Genomic DNA, 24,262 nt, shown 5'->3' with positions numbered 1-24,262 from the left:
ATGCATGGCTAATGCTGTGTTCTTATGCTCAAATATGATAACAAAATGGGGGCCTGATTGCCTAGCTTTTACTTTGTTGCTTGTAAATTCCCAAAGATTATATGCTATTATTGAAAAATACAGTGCATTTGGAAAGTATTCAGACCTCCTGACTTTTTCCACATTTTGTTGCTTTGCAGCCTTATTCTAAAATGCATTGAATTGTTTTCCCCCCTCATCAATCTATACACAACACCTCATCATGACAAAGCAAAAACGGGGTTTTATCAATTTTAGCAAGTTTATAAAAAACAAAAAAACAGAAACATCACATTTACATAAGTATTCTAGACCCTTTACACGGTACTTTTTTGAAGCACCTTTGGCAGCGATTACAGCCTTGAGTCTTCTTGGGTATGACGCTTCAAGCTTGGCACACATGCATTTGGGGAGTTTCTCCCATTCTTCTCTGCAGATCCTCTCAAGCTCTGTCAGGTTGGATGGGGAGCGTTGCTGCACAGCTATTTTCAGGTCTCTCCAGAGATTGGGTTCAAGTCTGGGCTCTCGCAGAGACTTGTCCCAAAGCCACTCCTGTGTTGTCTGTGTGCTTAGGGTCGTTGTCCTGTTGGAAGGTGAACCTTCGCCCCAGTGTGAGGTCCTGAGCGCTCTGGAGCAGGTTTTCACCAAGGATCTCTCTGTACTTTGCTCTGTTCATCTTTGCCTCGATCCTGACTCGTCTCCCAGTCCTTGCCGCAAAAAAACTGCCACCACCATGCTTCACCATAGGGATGGTGCCAGGTTTCCTCCAGACGTGACACTTGGCATTCAGGCCAAAGAGTTCAATCTTGGTTTCATCAGACCAGAGAATCTTGTTTCTCTTGATGTGAGAGTCTTCAGGTGCCTTTTGGCAAACTCCAAGAGGGCTGTCATGTGCCTTTTACTGAGGAGTGTTTTCCGTATGGCCACTCTAACATGAAGGCCTGATTGGGCGGCCAGCTCTAGGAAGAGTCTTGATGGTTCCAAACTTCCTCCATTTAAGAATGTGGAGGCCACTTGGTTCTTGGGGACCTTCAATGCTTCAGACATTTTTTGGTAACCTTCCCCAGAACTGTGCCTCGACACAATCCTGTCTCAGAGCTCTACGGACAATTCCTTCAACCTCATGGCTTGATTTTTGCTCTGACATGCACTGTCAACTGTAGGACCTTATATAGACAGGTGTGTGCTTTTCCAAATCATGTCCAATCAATTGAATTTACCACAGGTGGACTCAAAGTTATTGAAACATCTCAAGGATGATCAATGGAAACAGGATGCACCTGAGCTCAATTTCGAGTCTCATAGCAAAGGGTCTGAATACTTATGTAAATAAGGTATTTCTGTATTTTATTTTTAATACATTTGCAAAAATTCCTAAAAACCTGTTTTCGCTTTGTCATTATGGGGTAAAAAAACAATTTTAGAATAAGACTGTAATGTAACAAAATGTGGAAAAAAGTGAAGGGGTCTGAATACTTTCCAAAGGCAAGTATAGGTTTATTATTTTTTCTACTTACTTAATATTTGACTTTAGAAGTTTACATTTACACTGAAAGTGTTTTCCTATCCCAAAAAATAAATATCAATGTCATCCTGTGACCAAATTAACACAAATGGGTCCCGACACACAGTTTGGGAACCACTGATCTATGGTAACTTTGGTAATTTATACTTGAATATTTAAAAAAAGATTTTTTCATATAGTATACATTTTTTATATCCGTGTAAATATTGTCCACGAGTTTCTAGTGAATAGACCATATGGTTGAAGAGAAAATCACCTAATTAATGAAAAAAGCATCTAATCAACAATTGCATTATTTTCAGTTAACTCTGCAACTCTTCAACTATTGACATTGTTTTACAACTACCACCAGTTTGTCCCCAAAACATTTACAGCATAGACATACGGACATAGTAAAATAAAGTAAAAGAGCATATTTCATCCTGAAACCCTTATAATAAAGACAAGTGGTATTCACTAAGTTGATGGGGTTTATGTTTAGGATAATGTTTTACAGCTTCGTCATTCTAATTTTTGTTTTAATCATCTTATTTGATTATTTGATATATTTCACGTGATAAGGTCACACAGAGGGTGAGAGATAAAAACAGACACCTGTGATAATCTGATGTACCCAAAGGTGACACTAGACGTTCTTGAAAGTTACAAAAATTCTGGTAATTTACTGGTAGACTTCGAACATTTCCAGTAATATACCCTCCCTTTGCAACCCTAAACACTAGCATGAACGGGGTGACTGAACATCTGTGGGGAGGTTCATCAGAACAATCACCATGACAACTAAAGACAAATGTTGGCCCTGCATGGTCCCCATGTGAGTAAACAAAACCATTTGATAAATCAAAATAATACAGAATATATAAAAACAGCAGTTTTAATGAGCATCATCCCAATAAAAAAGTGTTGGTTTGAAACCATTTGTGAACTTTTGTACAGATGAAGTACCCCCTTGTAGTGGGAAGCTGTGCAGATCTTTGACAAAGTTTAGAATTTCATGATAACAATGCTCTGGACCGAGTTTTGACCACATATACACTACTGAAACAACCAATGCCTGGAACTTGTTTTTGAGGCTTCTGACTAGCCTATGAGAAATGCCAAGTTGTTTGACTCAATTTGAATCACTGATGACCTGCTGTGCTGCATGCATCCTTCTGGCCCCATGTCGAGGTCAGTGAATCAAAGGGTGAAGCACAGACAAACAGCTGATTGTCAAGTTCTACACCTTGACCTCGGTTTAAACTTGTGCCTCCTTTATGCTCACTGCTGTTTTGGCAGTGGGATTAAATTGAGGGGTTGTTGGCCATTCAGGGCTTGATAAGGATCTTGGGAAGTAGAAGTTCACCCAGGGGAAAGGCTACTGAGAGTTTAAAGAGAGTGCAGCCAGTCATGGGAGGATTAAATAAAGGGGAAGCTAGTCAGGCTTGGACTGCTACGGAACCGAGCAGGATTTCAAAAGTGCACTGTCTGCAGACGGACAAAAACCCAACTGTTCACCCACTGGACTTCAACATTCAGAAAGTTTGGGTTGAACTTCCTTTCACCTTTAAAAAGCCCCTCTCCTCTTTCTCTTCCTCTCTGAGTACAGGCTGTTTTCTGTCCCTGAGCAGAGCTGTTGCTTCATGAAAGGGATCATCAGGATGTCTGGAAACAGGACTTCAGGTGTTTTATGGCGATAATATAATGTGATCTATTTTAGTCTGAGGGAGAGATGTGATGTGGATTCAGCTTCAAAGGGTATACCATGGTGCATGTATCCAGGGCACATCTACTGACCTCCACTCCTGTCCTCCATCCTTTTAATGCCTTTCCTGCCTTGTGAAGATCTGGCAGAGAACTGACCAACAGAGAACTCAGAATCAAAGTTATCGGAACTAGATGACGTCCTCAGGGCTTAGAATGCACCATGAATGAGGAAGCTGAACAGCAACTGACTCACACTGACAATATGTGTACGGGAATATAGACCAATTTAGGGAATAAACAATGAAATCAATCATATCAAATACCGTAGTAATATAATAAGTTATTATAGTTATATTATAGTTAGGTAAGGTGAATATCGTAAATGAAACAGGAGCATAACTCAGTCAAGCATTTTAGTACTTTATTTTGGAGATATCAGTGCAAATGAACACCCAAAAAAATGCAAAAATAAAAAATGAAATAATGTTTCAGGTTGTCACATGGAAAAATGAAACAAAAACGTTCTTTTTGCTACAAATGTATGTTTCAGATGCTCAATGCCAGTAGGTCTATGATTGTACTTCATACCACTGCTCTGTCATCAACCAGTAACAGAAAACTAAATCACAAAAATATTCAATGTTTTATTTTCACACATTTTCTCCACTTGCTCAACAGTCTGTGGTTATTTAGGGACTGTTCATGTTCTAAATGACCCCCTCTCTCTGTGATAAAAAGACCTATTTTAAGACTTGACATTTTGCCCCATCACCAGTAGGGATACACAGGTAGTTCCCATGCGTCTGCATGCAACAGGCAGCAGTGAGGAGAGTCAGACAGTATTACACAACACAGCGCAGGATAGATTATCATTTTACCACATAGAGACACATGCAAAGAACAAACCAACCAAAAAATGGGCATAGCAACCTCTGTCATTTGTATGTATGTACACTATTACTACTGTACACTATTACGCATAGAATTCATATTTACATTTTTCCGGGCATTAAAAACTAGGGTAATATATTTTTCTTCACCAATACAAAATAGTTATCTTTCATAATGAAAGTACTATTTACACAAATATATTTAACCATTGTGAAAATCTATTAATAATAGAAGAAACGTACTGAATATGTACTTCATATGTATGTGTATAAAAAAAGATCACATGTAAGACTAAATGGATGACAGCAGTGTGGGAAACTGAAACCAGAAACGGATCAAATACAGTACAATCCAAATAACGAGCTAGAGATCAGATAAGCCCTCAAAACACCAACAATGTCTCAATGATTATTGGGTGACAGGTTCACGTCATATCCAGCTGCTTTAAAATGTACCTGTGGTTTCCTCTTTATTTCCATGCAATTATTTTGACATTTTAATATGAGCTAAGAAAGCGCCAAGAAAGTAAAAGGTGTCTATAAAGCACGAGAATCAAGAAACACAAGATAAGCTTTACAAACGGTCAAATTCTCAATGGATAACAACACTGACAGTTTTTCATTACATGCCATAAACATATTATTTTTAAGGACACCAACAGCTCAACTTTGACAGTGCAAACTCAGGGGTACAATATCAAATTAGACTGCATTTTTTACATTTCAGAATATGCATTTATATTTCAAAACCATTCGTTTTGAATTCATTGGGAACTAATAGTTATGCAGATGCTGCAGTATTTTACCTGTTGCCCAGAACCTGTATACAACACAGGAGGTTGGTGGCACCTTAATTGGGGAGGACGGCACGTGGTAATGGCTGGAGAGGAATATGTGGAAAGGCATCAACAACATCAAACACATGGTTTCCATGTGTTTGATCCCATTCCATTTGCGCCGTTCCAGCCATTATTATGAGCGGTCCTCCCCTCAGCAGCTTTCACTGGTATACAACTACTCCAACCACCCACAACTCACTGTCCCACAGGTAGGCTCGTCAAAGGTTTTTTTAAATAACCTCTGCTACTACTATTCAGTAATAGCTGTATTACCAGTTGTATTACCATCTATTAAGACGTCACCCCCAATCTGCACTGTCAAAACGTAGCCCCAACAAGTTCATTACATATCAAAGCAAAATGCAATGCGTTGTGACCACATGAGCCCTGTCTGTCAGTCGACATAGTCGACTCACTGATGATCATATAATTCTATCAGTCTTGAGGAGAAGGTGCAGGAGCAACCAACACAGAGCCCTCTAACAGAATTGAACTGTGGGTACCTTTTGATTATGAACATTGTTCACAGGGTCTTCCTTTAAACGTGTCTCTATCGTGTATGTTTTAATGTACTGCTGTGCTTACCCTGGTATGACTATATTTAGGGTTTGATCAGAAATGTATGCTCTCTGTCTATCTGAACACTTCCTGTTGGGAAAATAAATAAAGATGCAGTGATTTTTTGGAGTCATCAATAATAAAGGTAGCTGGAAATGTTCTTGATCAATGTTCTACAGGTGCCAACCAAGAGGACACAGAATAGTGATATGTGTGCAATACAGACACAGATCATTGGAGTAAAACCAACTTCTCTGAAAGTTTTCTTTCATTCCTTTAAGAATGTGAAATACATACTGTATGGAAATCACCAGTGGGCATGTTCAAATTTGACAATTACCTAATTTTGGTGCAAGTGATTTGACATTCTGTTGAAGTAGAGATATATCGTACCACCCATTCCGTAAACCGAGTCATCGATAATTATGATACAGTAATGAAAAGAATGCCTTGAATTCATTTGCTCGGTTCTTTTCATTCAAAATCCTCACTCTTGCATTCCTTGTTGTTATTTCTTCTCATCTAACTACAAATTAATTTGGCAATTTTTTATGTTTTAGTTAATGAAAGTCATTAAAACTACCAATTGTCAGATGAGTCGTTCAGCCTGTCGTTTTTGTGGCTGTGCTTGTCGTTATTGTAGGGAGGGGACAAGGAGGAGTGCTGGGTGATGGTGGCAGAGCTCAGTTTGTGTTCATAGGCATCATGGCCATCATTACCTGGCTCCTCCTTCACCTTCACTCCCCCTGGCCCTGACCCCTGGGTCCCCTCCGCCTGGTCCCTCCCCTCCCTCCTCAGCTGAGCGCTACCCTTTTGCAGCATGTAGTACAGGATGGGGTTGGAGCGGGTGAGCCGGGGGGAGTCTGGGCTCAAGTCACGGCCCTCCTCCTCCTGGTCTCGACCTGCCCACTGCACCGGGCTCTCCGGCTCCCGTTTCACCGGGGTGGGGTACCGTTTGGGCGAGTCCTGACGGGGTGGGGGGGCTGTGTGACGCCCCCAGGGGGAACGTTGACTGATGTCCCCTGTCTGGGGGGTGGGCAGGGGTCTGAGGTGGCTGGGTGGCCCTGAGTTGAGGGAGCTATGGGGGTGGTGCCAGGGCAGGGTAGGCAGGTTGAGGAGGTCATGTTGATTGTAGCCTGACTGATTGAGGTTGAGGATGCTCCCGTTGGCTTTGCCGTTGGTCTGCAGCACAGAGGGGACAGAGGGGCTGGGGACTCCCCGGGGCTGCTGGGACAGCTCCTTCAGACAATTGTCAGACAGGAGCAGTTGTTTGAGCACATTGAAGCCCCGGCTCTCCCTGGGGAGGAGAGCTTCACTGCTGGGGCTCCTGGCAGGGGCCTCCTCCTCATTAGGGTTCCTGAGGTCCCTGTAGTAATCAGGCTCCTCCTGTATCTGGCTATGGACCAGGCTTTGGACCAGGCTATTGTGGCTGTGGCTGCTTCCAATGTCCACCACGGCCCTCTGAGGGCTGCCATTGTTCAGGCTCATAGCCAGCTCTGAGCAGAGCCGTCTCTTTTTAGGGCTGGGCCCCTGGTGGTGGTAGTCTCTCTGCTCCTCCTTCACAGGGACAGGGCTTGGCCGGCGATCTGTGTGTGGCTGTTTAGCGCTGGTGTAGTAGGTGGCGCTCTGCTGTTTTAGGAGCTGGCTGAGGAGGCCATATTTAGCAATGACCTCTGTGGGCCTGGGCTCTTTTTTTAGGTCCTGCTGGGGTTCAGAGAGCGGGCTGTGCCTTTCGTCATACCCTCCTCCTCCTCCCCTTCTCTTTCTGCCCGTCACATCCTGACATACTGTAGAGGACAACAGGCCTAGAACCTCTTCCCCCGGTTCAGTTTTAACCTTGAATTCTGCTGCCGAGGGCCCCTTGGATCTGTCACAGATGACAGAGGTGCCAGGGGGCTTCTCATAGCAGCTCCCCGCTGCTGTCTCCACACTGCACCTCCCACCGGACCTGTCTCTGTGGGTGGCTGGGGCCACGGAGGAGGCAGAGGAGGAGTTCGCTCCCAGCAGGAGCTGTAGTACTGTGCGACGCTCCAAAAGGTTCTCGATCTGGGACGAGGTGGGCGACACCTCCCCCCGGCGACCGAACGACGGTGTGCCGCTGCCCGAGGGCCTGTCTGAGAGGGGGGTAATTGTTGTGTTCCTCTGGATGGGGGCATTGAGCCTCTCCAGCAGAGCCAGAGGCCTGCCACCACCCACCTCCAGCTCCCGTCTGGGTACTTTGCTGGGAACCATGGGTGGGGAGGGCGAGGCAGTGCCGCACTGGGCCAGGTTCTGTAACAGTTTACTGGCGCTGAACGCCGGCTCATCTGCAGCTTTCTCAGCAGGGAAGGGTTTAGACTTACACAGATCCAGAGGGCTGGACTGGACATGGGGAGAGGGGTAGGGGGATGGGGTGCTGCTGGGGTCTCGGCTGAGAGAGTACAATGGAAGGCCTGATCTGTCCAGAGGGCTCTGTGTCCTTACTTCCTCCCAGGGGGCCAGTGATTTAAGTGGGCCCCGTGACAGACTGGACAGGGTTGCGTCATGCTGCAAATCTGGATTAACCACAATTTTGTTTACCTTGTCGTTATTCTTGCGCTCCAGAAGGAGCTGCATGAGAGTGACCCTGGGGTGGGACTTAAGGTCTGTGCTCATTTCAATCTCCTTCTTAACCTGGGGGACCTTCGAACCGGAGGGATCTGGCTTCCACTTGTTTAGCAGGGACTCAGTGAGTTTGTCTAAGGAGGAGGAAGAGGAGGAAGAGAAAGCAGTGGAGGAAGAGGAGAGAACGGTAGAGGAGGTAGAGAAAGCAGTGGAGGAAGGGGAGAGAACGGTAGAGGAGGAAGAGAAAGCAGTGGAGGAAGAGAAAACAGTAGGGGCAGAGGAGAAGACAGCAGAAGAAGAGCTGGAGGAGAAAGCTGTAGAAGAGGAAGAGTAAGAAACAGAGGTGGAGGGGGAGGTGGCTTTAGGCCTGGTCTCTGGGGCTCTGGTGCTGGCCCTGCTCCTTATAGAGAGGTCAATGGGAGAACAGCTGGAGTAGGAGCTCTCTGCGTCGCTGCAGCTTTCCTCTCTCTTGACCAGGCTCTTCTCCTGGACGGAGCACTCGCTGTCGGAGGTGACTGAGGAGCCACGGCTAGGGGGCAGGACCCCACAGTCGTCCTCCAGGTGCCCGTTCTTAGTCAGCTGCTTCTGGTTGTTGTGGTTGTTGAGGAGCAGCAGGAGCAGGCTGCTACAGGTCTGGGGGGGCCTGGCGTGGCGCGAGTCAAAGCCACGTTTCTCATTTGTGGGGGTTTGGGGTTGGGTCTGGGTGTCGGTGTGGGTGTGGGGGTTGAGGGGCAGAGGAAGAGGGGTGGGGCAGGGTGAGCTGTGGGCTGGCAGCATGGAGGAGGGGCTCCGCTGCCTTGAGCTAGAGTTTAGTGCCAGGTGGGGGAGTGTTGTTGTCGCTATTCTGTTTTGGGCAGTTAAGGAGCTTTGCGCGTCTAGGGCAACGGTGGTGGTGCTGGTGGGCGGAGCCTCTCCCACACTGGGCGGCCTCTTGTCCTGGGTCTGCTGCGTTGCCATGGCGGCCAGTCTGGAGCTGGCCGAGTGTCCCGAGTGCTGGACCTTGAGTGCATGCTCCCTACTGTACTGCTGCAGGTGGGCCTCACTGGACAGCAGCAGGGCCAGCTGACTGCAGGCCACACTGGGCTTGGGCGAGGGGGCAGGGCTGGAGCGGATCTTTACGAGGTTGGCCACAGCCTTGAGCCGTTCTGCACAGGACTGAGCATCAGTGGAAGCAGTAGAAGCGGTAGGGGTAGAAGGAGGGGTGCTGCTCTGTACCGAGCAGGGGGACTCAGAGGGCCTGTCCTGGCTATGGCCGTGGCCTCGCCGGCTGTAAGGCGTGCTACTGTGGTTCTGCATCTTGCTCTTCCTCATCAGGCCCTTGAGGCGGCTGGAGGCCATGCCATAGCAGGCGAGCCGCTCCTTGTCTGCAGCAGGAGGGGGCACAGTGGGCGGGGAGTGCTCGCTGGGTGGTTTGGTGGACTGCTGCGACATGGCTACATTCTGCAGTCTGGAGCTGAAGGACTGGAGCAGGGAGGCCAGCAGGGTGCTCTCCCCAGCATGAGGAGAGCCCTCCAAGGCCCCGTTTTGCAGGTCTCCTCCACCCCCCTGGCTGGGCAGCTCCACAGGGGGGGAGCTCAGCCTCTGGGCTCCAGGCTCATTCCAGGCCCCTGAGCGGAGCAGCCGGGCCTTCTTCAGGTTCTGGGAGACCCCATGGTGCAGGACAGGGCCGTTCCCGGCCTTCTGAACAGTGACGATGGCGGGGCCGTGGCTGGGCAGCTGGAAGGGTCGGGCCATCTTGTTGACTTGCTCCACCTGGTTGCCGTGCCCTCCGGCAGCCTCTGATCTCCGGGTTGCCGTGGCCCCAGCCCCAGACGCCACGGGATGCATCAGTAAACCTTCCAGATAAGTTAGAACAGCTGAATCCGTGTGTGTCTCAGGGTCAGGCTCCTCCCCATGAGTCATGTTCAATACTAGGATCCCCTCGTATGGTTCAGCACTGCTACTGGGAATAACAAGGTCCACTAGGTCATCAGGTACTGTACTTTCAGATATTGATAAGAGGTAAGTATGCACATGGGCAGGTTCTAGTCTTTACAGATACTGGAATCCATGGGCCCAATGTAAAGTCATCCCTTATCCACAGTGTAAAAAGTCACTAATACACAGAAACTGTGGCCATGACGGGAGCCATTTGGGGGCTCTCACCCGGCCCTCGCTGCCATTCCTGTGTGCCTGTGAACACCGGATGCTCCCAGAATGCCCGGTATAGGCTTATTCAGTGAGCGGCGAGGAGTGAGGAGTCAGCGAGATTTCACCACCACAGTGATGTTGACGCATTCCGTGGCTGTGGATGTTTGGGATGTGTGTCTGTCGGCAGGCCTGGGGGAGGTTCTCTCTGTGGCGCCTTTCCGCTCTCTTGATCTCAGACGGGGACCTATTGGGGGGTGAGGGGGAGAGGAGAAACAGCGTGAGAAGCAGAGATTTGCAGCACGGCAGCACTACATCACATTCATTTCAACACCTTGTCCACCATCCCTGTTACTTAGCAACATTTCAGTTTGACTGCAGACATTTCTTTTTTCTTTCAACCGAACCGACGACGACAAATGTAGATTAGGGTCTGATTTTATTCAAATGGGAAATTCAAGCCCACCACCTCGAAAACATTCAGGTCTTGAAGCCGTAAACCCCTCATGGCAATGTGTCTGCGCTGTCGTTCAAGAGTGAAGGGCCTGTGAGAGTTGTGCATCATTTCTTATGCAGCTTGTCATTTCAGTGGATTATCCCCCTCCCTCCCTACTACCACTCCTCCTGGTCTTGAGCATCTCACACTACCATGTCTCCGTTCTCACACAGCACCTGGGTACTCAGTGCGCACACACACACCCACCCACCCACCCACACTCACCCCCACCCACCTACACACACACACATACACACACATACACACACACACACACCAGTGCCACAGAGGGTATAATGACTGAATGCTCTCCCACCTGGGTACAGTCCTGGCTGCCCTGGTGCCTAGAGAGCTCTGGCATTATCACCACCTGCCCAGCTTAGATCCCTCTCCTGCCCCAGTTGATCCCTGTCTGGACCATATATAGACCCCGCACTTCCATTCTAAGTGTCAGTGACATTTTTAAAAAAGCCCTGAAGGTATTCTAAAAATCAGAACTGCATTGACTTGACATGAGCCTAGTTATTATGTACAACGGCAGCACAGGTTCCCTCAGTACTGACATTGGCCTCCACAGAGAAGAGACAGGATATGGCTCGGTTGATCTGCCAAATGTGTGTGTTTGTCTGTGTGAATGTGTGTGTATGTGTATCCGGTGCACCTGTCACATTGTGGCTGTGCCATGGTCAGGAGGGCAAGACACTGACACTCCGGCAACTGACCGCCGTTGCCAGTTGCCATGACAGTGGCCCTGAGAGACCAGCGGTATGAACCCTGTCATGCTGGTCTCTGTGGTTACGGGACACGTCCCATAGTCAGGGCTCAGCCGATAAAGGTTAATTAATACAGAGATTTCCAACGCCACCTCACCTCAGCTGCCTGATTGACCCCCAAAGTCTCTCCCTAAAGCGGCCTGCCTGTTCCACCTTTGGCATGAGTGGACCTACAGGGCCAACGCGACAGGACAGCCCTTCATTATGATGACTGGAGGTCAGTGATGATGCAGTCTAACCTAAAATATGTGGGACAGAGTAGGGTCGCAACAAATGGACAGATAGGATTTAGCCTTATCCCTTAATTATGGAGGCCAGTGATGATACAGACTAACATTGATACAGGACAGTATAGCCCATTATAATGACTGGAGGTCAGTGATGATGCAGTCAGTCTAACCTATATAATGTGGAATGAATCAGCCCGGGCTGACAACCACAATACAGTAGGCTATCTATAATCTGAGTGAAATCCATCTCCTGGGATGGCCCCACAGGTTGGCACGGCCGCAAAGGCCACCAAAATGGCACCTTTTTTTTCTACCTTTATTTAACCAGGCAAGTCAGTTAAGAACACATTCTTATTTTCAATGACGGCCTGGGAACAGTGGGTTAACTGCCTGTTCAGGGGCAGAACGACAGATTTGTACCTTGTCAGCTCGGGGGTTTTGAACTCGCAACCTTCCGGTTACTAGTCCAATGCTCTAACCACTAGGCTACGCTGCCGGTCACCTTTAAAGGCACCTTAAAAATGAGCAAGGATTAGTTGTGGGATTACAGTTGATCAGCTAGCCAAACTGAGAGCCTTCGATGAAATACTGGGATGGAATAGGAAAAGGAATAAGAAGTGTGTCATTTCAAGTTGTCTGAGTCAAAGCCTTCTTGATGAGCCATCCCACCCCTAGCCCTTAACTCAAGGTTTAGAAGGACCGCATCTGGCCAAGATAAGAAATTACTTAATTGAGGTTGGCTCATCAGCGTAGAATACAGTTCAAGGCCAGATTTAAGCTGACCCAAATCTGACAACAACAAAAGCCAACCTGGTCACCTCAGCCTGGACTGGAGCGACGGACAAGCTGACGTCTGCTGTCCTGCTAATCTTAGATGGCAGGATTAGGGCTATTTTCCCGCCGTGCTGGCTGACCCAAGGGCTTAACTCAATTAAAAAAGGAACGTAGTGTTTGGAAGGGGCAGTAAACATGTAAACAAATGTTTACCATCAATATTGTTTAGTCACTTAGCTAGTGACCTGTGTGTGTCATAACATTGGGTTCAAGAACGAGACCATGGAAAAAATGTCCACAAAGGTGGAAGTACATGAAAATGAACTGGAATTTACTCAAAACAGAACCTAGTCTCGGCTGGTGACACTGTATTTTAGGCTTGACTCTGATCTTAGCTTTAAACCACCAAAATATTTTAATAAACTAGAAAGATGTAATATAGGGTTATAAGGCCCATAAAGTGGAAAGTATAAAAAATGTAAATCTAAGTGTAGGTAGTGGCCCTGTCCTGTCTGCGGATAGGCAGGGTTAGCAGGGATGTTATGAAGGACAGGGCCCTTGACAGCAGCCATGACAGAGCTGAGGTCAAAAAGCCCTGGAATTTCAGTGGCAGCAGCAAGAGAACGATATACCGGTATTCATTCACGGACTGGTTTGGAATTTTACTTTACTTTCTATAATGGTGTTTTAATGTTTGATTTGTTACATTAAATAATTCAGTAAAGACTGAAAAAAATGATGTCAATCATCCATTTTTATCTCTAGTAAGATACTGCTAACAGCTGAGAACTGCTAGCTAACTTCACTGCGGTATAATAAGAACTAGAGACTGTGTCCAAGATGTTTGACCATTGTTTTCAACATAATATACTCACGTTCGCATATGCTGATTCATGGACGTCTATATCCGGGTTGCATTCAGTTTACATGGCCCAACTTCACATGCACACTCCCACCCAAATACATGCCAGACATTGGATGAATATATCATTTGAATATCTTCGGCTGTGAGTGATGCAAAAAAATGGTCTTCAGCAACAATTATTTGAATAATTCAATAGATGTTTTGTGAACGAAGGTGATAACTAAAGTGTGTTATTAGGAATTGTCTATTCTGACTTCTGTCTGTGGCCGTCTATGGAAATTGTCTTTCTGGGGAGGGCGTCAGTTAAAACTGCAGTAACGAAGAAAGAGTGTAGGAGCAGTCGAAACCGCGCTTCTATACCACAGCCCTGGCTCCTTGGCTAACTTGCTAGTGCAAGTCAACAACTTCGGTAGGGAAACCTTGCCAAATAGAGTGCAATTAAAAAATGCACAGTCAAATAGGACAATAATTATTCTGTCAAGGATTTTTTTTGGGACGAAATAGAGGCGGCACATTAAGACAAAAGAAAAGTGTGACCGAAAATAACTTAACATCAGGACTGCAAAAATAACATCAGGACTGCGATTACTCACCACGGACAGGCAGAATCCTTTTTTTCCTTTAACGAGTCTGACGAGCCTGACGCAAGATCCCCGTGATTTGCGTGAAGAGGAGGAGGAGAAAAAGGGGCCGGAGGGTGGGCTGCCTTCTGAGAATTTGTAGGTGATCGAATAAACCCCCACTGCCTTCCATTCTGCTAGCAAACGTGCACTCTTTGGAGAATAAAATCGATGACCTACGCGCATGATTAAACTGCGATCATGACATTCAAAACTGTAATATCTTATGCTTCACGTAGTCGTGACTATCAACATACAGCTCGCTGGTTATACGTTGTACCGGCAGGATAGAACAGTGGCGTCTGGTAAGACAAGGGGCAGCGTACTATGTATTTTTGTAAATAACAGCTGGTGCACGATATCTAAGGACGTCTCTAGCTATTGTATCTCATGATAAGCTGTAGACCACACTATCTACCTAGAGAGTTTTCATCTGTATTTTTCGTAGCTGTTTACATACCACTACAGTCAGAGGACAGCACTAAGACAGCATTGAATGAGCTGTATTCCCCCATAAGAAAAGGCTTACCCAGAGGTGGCACTCCTAGTAGCTGGGGACTTTAATGCAGGGAAACTTAAATCTGTTTTACCAAATTTCTATCAGCATGTTAAATGTGCAACCAGAGGGAAAAAAAAACTCTGGACCACCTTTACTTCACACACAGAGATGCATACAAAGCTCTCCCTTGCCCTCCATTTGGCAAATCTGACCATAATTCTATCCTCTTCATTCCTGCTTACAAGCAAAAATTTAAGCAGAAAACACCAATGACTAGATCAATAAAAAAGTGGTCAGATGAAGCAGATGCTAAGCTACAGGACTGTTTTGCTAGCACATACTGGAATATGTTCCGGGATTCCTCCGATGGCACTGAGGAGTATACCACATCAGTCATTGGCTTCATCAATATGAGCATCAATGACGTCGTTCCTACAGTGACCGTACGTATATACCCCAACCAGAAGCCATGGATTACAGGCAGCATCTGCACTGAGCTAAAGGCTAGAGCTGCCGCTTTCAACGAGAGGGATTCTAACCAGGAAGCTTATAAAAAATCCCACTATGCCCTCCGACGAACCATCAAACAAGCAAAGTGTCAATACAGGACTAAGATCGAATCGTACTACACCGGCTCTGATGCTCATTCGATGTGGCAGGGCTTGCAAACCATTACAGACTACAAAGGGAGGCACAGCCGCAAGCTGCCCAGTGACACGACCCTACCAAACGAGCTAAACTACTTCTTTGCTCGCTTCGAGGCATATAACACTGATACATGCATGAGAGCACCAGCTGTTCCAGAAGACTGTGTAATCACGCTCTCCGCAGCAGTTGTGATTAAGATTTTTAAACAGGTCAACATTCACAAGGTGTACTGCGAGCATGCGCTGACCAACTGGCAAGTGTTTTCACTGACATTTTCAACCTCTCCATGTCCGAGTCTGTAATACCAACATGTTATAAGCAGACCACCATAGTGCCTGTGCCTAAGAACACTAAGGTAACCTGCCGAAATGACTACCGACCCATAGCACTCATTTCTGTAGCCACGAAGTGCTTTGAGAGGCTGGTCATAGCTGACATCAACATCATTATTCCAGAAACCCTAGACCCACTCCAATTTGCATACCGCCCAAACAGATCCACAGACGATGCAATCTCTACTGCACTCCACACTGCCCTTTCCCACCTGGACAAAAGGAACACCTATGTGAGAATGCTGTTCATTGACTATAGCTCAGCGTTCAACACCAGAGTGCCCTCAAAGCTCATCAATAAGCTAAGGACCCTGGGACTAAACCCCTCTCTCCGCAACTAGATCCTGGACTTCATGACAGGTCACCCCAGGTGGTAAGGGTAGGTAACAACACATCCGCCATGCTGATCTTCAACCTAGGGGCCCCTCAGGGGTGCGTGCTCAGTCCCCTCCTGTTCTCCCTGCTCACTCATGACTGCACGGCCAGGCACGACTCCAACACCATCATTAAGTTTGCCTATAGGGAGGAGGTCATAGACCTGGCCATGTGGTGCCATTGTCAAATATTCCAGCCACCCTAGTCACAGACTGTTCTCTCTGCTACCACACGGCAAACGATACAGGAGTGCCAAGTCTAGGTCCAAGAGGCTTCTAAACAGTTTCTACTCCCAAGCCATAAAGACTCCTGAGCACCTCATCAAATGGCCACCCAGACTACTTGCATTGCCCCCCTCTTTTACACCGGTGCTACTCTCTGTTTTATCATCTATGCATAGTCACTTTAATAACTCTACCTACATGTACATATTACCTCAACTAACCTGTGCCCCCCGCACATTGACTCTGTACCGGTACCCCCCTGTATATAGTCTTGCTATTGTTATTTTACTGCTGCTCTTTAATTACTTGTTACTTTTATTTCTTATTCTTATCCGTATTTTTTTTAAACTGCATTGTAGGATAGGGGCTCGTAAGTAAGCATCTCACTGTAAGTTGTATTCGGCGCATGTGACTAATACAATTTGATTTGATTTGACAGTATGTAAATGATACGTTAGTGCAGGAAATTAAGAAATTAATTAAAATGCTGGAAGTGAATGCTGGAATTCAGCAAATAACTATGCAAATGGCAATCATTGGTCAAGCACAAGAGTAGAGTCTACAAAAGAGGATTTAGATTCCTATGCAATGTTCTACAAATATAACTACTTCACTGTCAGTTTTGTCCAGGTTTGTCCTCCTATTATTTTAGATTTAAATTTGTTATACGTTCCACTTCATGGGCCTTATAACCCTGTATTACTTCGTAATTTCCAGTTGATTATAATATTTGAATGGGTTAAAGTCAAGGTCAGAGTCAAGCCTAAAATCCTCTGGCCCTATCACGCAGCCCTAGTGTGCTGTAAATGAGCGTGCGTGTTGCACTGTGAACAAATAAATGACCTTAATAAATGGAGCCTGTCCTTTAAGTCTAATCCTTAAAGGCCAGACCCTCCTCTCTGCTTTCAGGAGCAGCACAGGCGATACAGGCGTGTGTATTACTATTACATTATCTCGCCTGTTGTACATATTGAAAATTATCTTACACATCTGTTAACATGTCATCTCATTCCTGGCCCCCAAAAACCTGACCCCTCCCCCATCTCCATGGTGAGACACCAAAGGGCCAATGAGCCGCTCTCCATCGACTCCAGTTACCACGGTGATTGATTATCCATTATCTTTGACAATGTCACGCAATGACATCCAAACGTATTTTAAAGAGATTTTTTCTACAGTGGCCACGGGCAAAAGGCAGGCCAGCTGTAGAGATGAGAGCTTTATCATTCCCCGACCGGTTTCTCTCCTCCTTTCTTATTTCCTCTCCTCCTTCCTCTCTTTCTGCTCTCTTCTTCTCCTCCCTCTCCTCTCTCCCCTCACCTCCCTCCCCTCCCTCCCCTCCCCTCACCTCCCTCTCCTCCCTCCCTCCCCTCCCCTCACCTCCCCCTCTGCTCTCCTCCTCTCCAGAGGCACTAGGAACAGGAAGGTTAGTGACCTTTCAGCCATTTCCTCTGTGAAATTACCAGAAAACTGTTGTGAATACAACCCAATGCAGATGTCAGGGATTAGATATCCAAGACTGACCTTCAATCCCCCTTATTCACGTAGGGCGTCAGATTAATCGCAACATCCCCTAACCCCCCCCCCCCCCTTCCTAAATGACCTTCATTGTAAGGAATGGTAATCCATTTAACCCATTTAAAATGTTAGAGTCAAAACAAAATAATGAACAAGGGGAAGAGCCACAGGAGCAGGCAGTTAAAGTCAAGGTCATTCATATCGCCAAGGCTTTCCACTTGACGCAACAGCTGGTGTCCATGCAAAGCTCTGGGCGTTAATAAAAAGTGACAATGCAGCCCGAGCGGTGTGTATCACTAACGTCTGACACCAGCCTGGCAGATGTGTTCTCCCTGCATTAAAGTGGAGTCAAGGTTAAAGGAATTGAAAAGGAGAGGCAGTGCCTAAACACCATTATATAATGTAATCTGCAGGCTAGCCTGCTGCACATACTCAACAGGGTACCTCACTTACACATACAGTGTGACCGCCATTTGTAAATTCAATATGGCCAGGCCTTACATGATTAAATAAGACAAAAAAAGAAGCTACGAACCTGACCAAATGCAATCGTTCAAACTGAGAATACAAGTGAACTTACACGCGGTAGGAAAGCCTAATTAAAAGCTCTGTCTCACCTTGGCAGAGGTAAACAAGAGCATAAAAGGCCACTGAACAGTGTGAGATCACAACCAAAGAAGAGGGTTAGAGATACTGTAAGTTATTCAGGACCAAGTTACATTGAAAACGCACAAGCACACACAAACTAGGGCACTCTGACCCAATTCTAAGGATGGATTGACCAAACAACTCATGCATAGTGCACAGACTCCCCCATGCCCGCTCGCTCTCTCTCACACATGCGCACACACGCACGTGCGCACACACACAAAAAAGGGATATTAAAATACCACAAAGCTGTACCTCATCCACACTCTACTCGCACCATCCTGCTGGAACAGTCATACTCCCCAGTCAGTCTGACACGTGAACATGAACATTGCGTGGTGACCTAACACTAACATCACTGGCTCTGACAAACCAAAGTGAACAGAACAGAGTTCCCCAGTTACAGTTCGTGGCCTGTATCAGGCCTTCACGGGAGGAGAGGAAAGGGAGGTTTAACTTCTGTACTCATCAGTACAAAGAGTTCTCGGGGGGAGAACAGAAAATAATTCATGCACATTGATGAGTCATCTAAGCGATTCAGAGCCTAGCAAAGGGATGAAGAGAGGCGGGATGAAGAGAGGAGGGGAGAGGAAAGGGGAGGACACAGCCGAACCCAGATGACCCTGGATGATATCACTTTTCCCCCCTGTGCCCTGGCCTGCATGGGAGCCAGACCTGAAATGGAGTGGCCGCCCCGGGCCCCGAGTCTACAACAGAACAGCTAAGCTTTCAGAATGTTTGTGTCCATAGTAAATATTTGTGCGACGGTAGAAGACCCACCCAAGGGCTATTTCCTGAGAGAGAAAGAGAGCTGGAGAATTAGTGTGTTGATTAAAACACACACACAAGACATTCCTTTATCTTAATGAGCTGTGGCCACTATCAATCTAGACTAATTCATTCCTATTGGGACTTCATGCTAATCTTATGCTAACATTGTCTATTCAACATACATACTCTTTTTTTTTATCGTCCCCCCAAAGGAACAAGCCATTTTTCATGTGAAGCAGCCTCAGCATGAGGTTGGAGGAACTGGAAGCCATAACAGCTGATTAGTCCAGGGCCATGAAGCCAAAGGACACATCTAGTCATCTAGAAGCCCTTTGAAGGTATTTGAACCAGACCACTCTGGGCTGGCGATCATGATGATGGCTGAGGGAAATAGGCCACTTTCCTATTGAAATCATCTGTCCCTCCCTCTGACAGGCTGCTGCTGCCCAGATCATTGGCTACTAAACCATGTTAAAAAAACCTGTCCTTTAATGAACTATTTCCATAATATCCTTGGCTTCTATCCTAAACAGCTTCACTCTCTCTCTCTCTCTCTGTGTGTGTGAGTCAGCAGGATGGATCTTTATTGGGTTAAAGGAGTAGTCTGCTGATTATAGGATGAGTAATGCTGGGATGCTTTGTGAATAAGATGGCCAACTTGGGACAGAGGACTAAGTGACAGAAAAAGAGGGGACACCTCTGCCTACTCGCCAATCATTTTACCATTCATAATGCCTCCATTGACCTACTTCATCAGGAGTTTTTAAATCATTCTAATGCTTCTGCCCACAGTGAGCTCTGAAAAAGGCATGGGCGGGGAACGATTTGGGTACAATGTGCTATACCAGGACATTTTCTTTAGACTCACTCATCAGAATAGGTTCCGTTTTTTCCCCTCTCTTTCTGCTCTTCTCCCTGTTCTGTTTCTTGACATAACTAAGAATACCATCTCATTCAAAGTCACACAATTAAATGAATCTCTTTAATCAATGAAGTGCACTTAACCCACTAAAGGATAAAACGATTAAGTTTAACCTTTTGGGAGAAAATCTCAGGCAGACAGCACAGTAACAGCACCAATCCTGTTGGCAGGCCAGAAGCCAGCATATGCCAATAAACATCCCAGGACACCTCATCACGATTAGGACTACACCCTCCCCTAGAGCTCCAAGCATGACCCAGTACTCCGTGTGCTCCAACTCGAGCTGAACCACAGACTCTTTACTGCTATTATACTACAGTACTTCTGCTAGCTAGTAGCTTCACATCCCTTCATACTGTCCTGACCAGGGTTAAGGATCAATTCAATTTCAATTCGGGAAGTAGATGAGAAATTACAGTTCAAGAATGTGAAAAATCCTAATTGAAAATGAATAGCACAATTCAGCTGTTGAATTGGGAATTTCACAGAATCTCCTGAATTGAAATGGGGTTGATCCCAACCCTGGTCCTGAATCAGTCCTAATAATGCCAGTACCTGTCAGTCCTCCATGTTAACCAGGATCACCTTGAAATGTCCTCGTCCTCCTGCTGAGTCCTTCATCTAACTAGATCTGGATTACATGGGCCAGGGTGAAGGGCTGTAGGCCAGAACACCATAAGAACAAGCCCCCCCCCCCCCCCCCCCAACAATGGCCGCAGTGTCTTAATTGGCTCACACACCGACACACACATACACACGCCCACATGCACCACACACACAGTCCAGTAACTAGCAACGAGTAAGCAACCATTGAAGCACTGCAGTTGCAGGACAGCACAATTAAAAATGTGAAGGCTTGTTTGTTTGTTCTGAGCCTTTGAGATCGGGAAGTCACTAGGGATGTGTAAGTAGCAGGACTGTTGTCGTTTCCCGACCATTAGTATAGACAGAAGGGAAAGAACTGAACACCAAACACTGCAACCCACCCACCATGAGGCCTATTACCTTGTATTAATAGAAGAGGATGAGGGAGGAGAAACAGCAGACGAGGCTATGAGGTATTAAATAGGCCTACAGTAGAAATACCAACAGGATGATTCATTCAGTAGCAGTCTGTAGTGAATGCTACACTAAGCAGTGCTCTACACTAGCTAACACAAGTCTTCTCTGATTGCGACGCGAACAGACATGCATCATGCTCCCCTACCTTGTCATCCTTAGCTGTGGATACAGGTAAGTGCAGTAATCCATTTGCTCTACTGGCAGGAGCACTCCTGCAGAATAATAATCAGACCCTCTACCTCCTCCCCTCCCTCCCTCTGTTCGCCCTCTCTCCTTCCCCTTCCTCACTCACCTTTCTCATAACATGACACCCCCCTGCGCCCCAGATCTGACCAAATGCTAAAGAAGGGTGTCTTCTGCACAGATAGCTGCTGCCATTAATCAAGCCTACGTGCACCGGGCCGTGGGATTAAAGAGCTCTCACACAGCTTGACTCAGGGACTAAATAGCTGAGCCACACACACACAGAAACACCCACTCACCCACTCACACAATGAGGTGAAAATAAAACCTGTAGCAACCCAGAAGTGTCTCACGCTTCAAACACACACAACCACAGACACGTAAACACACAAGGAGGTCAAATTAAAAAGCTGCAGCAGGATCATTCTAATTGGTTTTCCTTTACAGAGATAGTTTATGAAGGGGTCTCACTCATTTTCTCTATCTGACTCCACAGTATCGGAGTTCCTCCACTGTCTGTCTCTCTATCTGACTCCACAGTATCGAAGTTCCTCCACTGTCTGTCTCTCTATCTGACTCCACAGTATCAACGTTCCTCCACTGTCTGTCTCTCTATCTGACTCCACAGGATCAACGTTCCTCCACTGTCTGTCTCTCTATCTGACTCCACAGTATCAACATTACTCCACTGTCTGTCTCTCTATCTGACTCCACAGTATTGAAGTTCCTCCACTGTCTGTCTCTCGATCTGACTCCACAGTATCAACGTTCCTCCACTGTCTGTCTCTCTATCTGACTCCACAGTATCAACGTTACTCCACTGTCTGTCTCTCTATCTGACTCCACAGGATCAACATTCCTCCACTGTCTGTCTCTCTATCTGACTCCACAGGATCAACGTTACTCCACTGTCTGTCTCTCTATCTGACTCCACAGTATCAACGTTCCTCCACTGTCTGTCTCTCTATCTGACTTCACAGTATCAACGTTACTCCACTGTCTGTCTCTCTATCTGACTCCACAGTATCAACGTTCCTCCACTGTCTATCTCTCTATCTGACTCCACAGGATCAACATTCCTCCACTGTCTGTCTCTCTATCTGACTCCACAGTATCAACATTACTCCACTGTCTGTCTCTCTATCTGACTCCACAGTATCAACGTTCCTCCACTGTCTGTCTCTCTATCTGACTCCACAGGATCAACGTTCCTCCACTGTCTGTCTCTCTATCTGACTCCACAGTATCAACGTTCCTCCACTGTCTGTCTCTCTATCTGACTCCACAGTATCAACGTTACTCCACTGTCTGTCTCTCTATCTGACTCCACAGTATCAACGTTCCTCCACTGTCTGTCTCTCTATCTGACTCCACAGTATCGAAGTTCCTCCACTGTCTGTCTCTCTATCTGACTCCACAGGATCAACGTTCCTCCACTGTCTGTCTCTCTATCTGACTCTACAGTATCGAAGTTCCTCCACTGTCTGTCTCTCTATCTGACTCCACAGTATCAACGTTACTCCACTGTCTGTCTCTCTATCTGACTCCACAGTATCAACGTTACTCCACTGTCTGTCTCTCTATCTGACTCCACAGTATCAACGTTCCTCCACTGTCTATCTCTCTATCTGACTCCACAGGATCAACATTCCTCCACTGTCTGTCTCTCTATCTGACTCCACAGGATCAACGTTCCTCCACTGTCTGTCTCTCTATCTGACTCCACAGTATCAACGTTCCTCCACTGTCTGTCTCTCTATCTGACTCCACAGGATCAACGTTCCTCCACTGTCTGTCTCTCTATCTGACACCACAGGATCAACGTTCCTATACTGTCTGTCTCTCTGTCTAGTCTAGTGTCTCTGTCTCTCTGTCTAGTCTAGTGTCTCTGTCTCTCTGTCTAGTCTAGTGTCTCTGTCTCTCTGTCTAGTCTAGTGTGTCTCTCTGTCTAGTCTAGTGTGTCTCTCTCTCTGTCTAGTCTAGTGTGTCTCTCTGTCTAGTCTAGTGTCTGTCTCTGTCTAGTCTAGTGTGTCTGTCTCTGTCTAGTCTAGTGTGTCTGTCTCTGTCTAGTCTAGTGTGTCTGTCTCTGTCTAGTCTAGTGTGTCTGTCTCTGTCTAGTCTAGTGTGTCTGTCTCTGTCTAGTCTAGTGTGTCTGTCTCTGTCTAGTCTAGTGTGTCTGTCTCTGTCTAGTCTAGTGTGTCTGTCTCTGTCTAGTCTAGTGTGTCTGTCTCTGTCTAGTCTAGTGTGTCTGTCTCTGTCTAGTCTAGTGTGTCTGTCTCTGTCTAGTCTAGTGTGTCTGTCTCTGTCTAGTCTAGTGTCTGTCTCTGTCTAGTCTAGTGTGTCTGTCTCTGTCTAGTCTAGTGTGTCTGTCTCTGTCTAGTCTAGTGTCTGTCTCTGTCTAGTCTAGTGTGTCTGTCTCTGTCTAGTCTAGTGTGTCTGTCTCTGTCTAGTCTAGTGTCTGTCTCTGTCTAGTCTAGTGTGTCTGTCTCTGTCTAGTCTAGTGTGTCTGTCTCTGTCTAGTCTAGTGTCTGTCTCTGTCTAGTCTAGTGTGTCGGTCTGTCTGTCTGTCTCTGTCTAGTCTAGTGTGTCTGTCTCTGTCTAGTCTAGTGTCTGTCTCTGTCTAGTCTAGTGTGTCTGTCTCTGTCTAGTCTAGTGTGTCTGTCTCTGTCTAGTCTAGTGTGTCTGTCTCTGTCTAGTCTAGTGTGTCTGTCTCTGTCTAGTCTAGTGTGTCTGTCTCTGTCTAGTCTAGTGTGTCTGTCTCTGTCTAGTCTAGTGTGTCTGTCTCTGTCTAGTCTAGTGTGTCTGTCTCTGTCTAGTCTAGTGTGTCTGTCTCTGTCTAGTCTAGTGTGTCTGTCTCTGTCTAGTCTAGTGTGTATGTCTCTGTCTAGTCTAGTGTGTCTGTCTCTGTCTAGTCTAGTGTGTCTGTCTCTGTCTAGTCTAGTGTGTCTGTCTCTGTCTAGTCTAGTGTGTCTGTCTCTGTCTGACTCCACAGTATCAAAGTTCCTCTAGTGTGTCGGTCTGTCTGTCTGTCTGTCTCTGTCTGACTCCACAGTATCAAAGTTCCTCTAGTGTGTCGGTCTGTCTGTCTGTCTGTCT

General features: G+C 46.4%; 1 protein-coding gene across 2 annotated transcripts in view; it reads right to left on the bottom strand.

Annotated features, from left to right (window-relative positions):
• Positions 1-3,636: 3,636 nt before the first annotated feature.
• Positions 3,637-24,262, bottom strand: part of LOC109872621 (nuclear receptor-interacting protein 1-like) — a 59,858-nt gene continuing 39,232 nt past the window's right edge. For both annotated transcript variants that reach the window (XM_020463922.2, XM_020463923.2), the window contains one exon: positions 3,637-10,473. In XM_020463922.2, the coding sequence (XP_020319511.1) occupies positions 6,096-10,001 (3,906 nt within the window). In that variant the 5' untranslated portion in view covers positions 10,002-10,473 and the 3' untranslated portion in view covers positions 3,637-6,095. The remainder of the gene's footprint in view (positions 10,474-24,262) is intronic.

The sequence above is a fragment of the Oncorhynchus kisutch genome, linkage group LG28 (genome assembly GCF_002021735.2).
Source record: "Oncorhynchus kisutch isolate 150728-3 linkage group LG28, Okis_V2, whole genome shotgun sequence".
Classification (NCBI taxonomy): Eukaryota; Metazoa; Chordata; class Actinopteri; order Salmoniformes; family Salmonidae; genus Oncorhynchus; species Oncorhynchus kisutch.
This window is presented reverse-complemented; position numbering and strand designations above follow the sequence as displayed.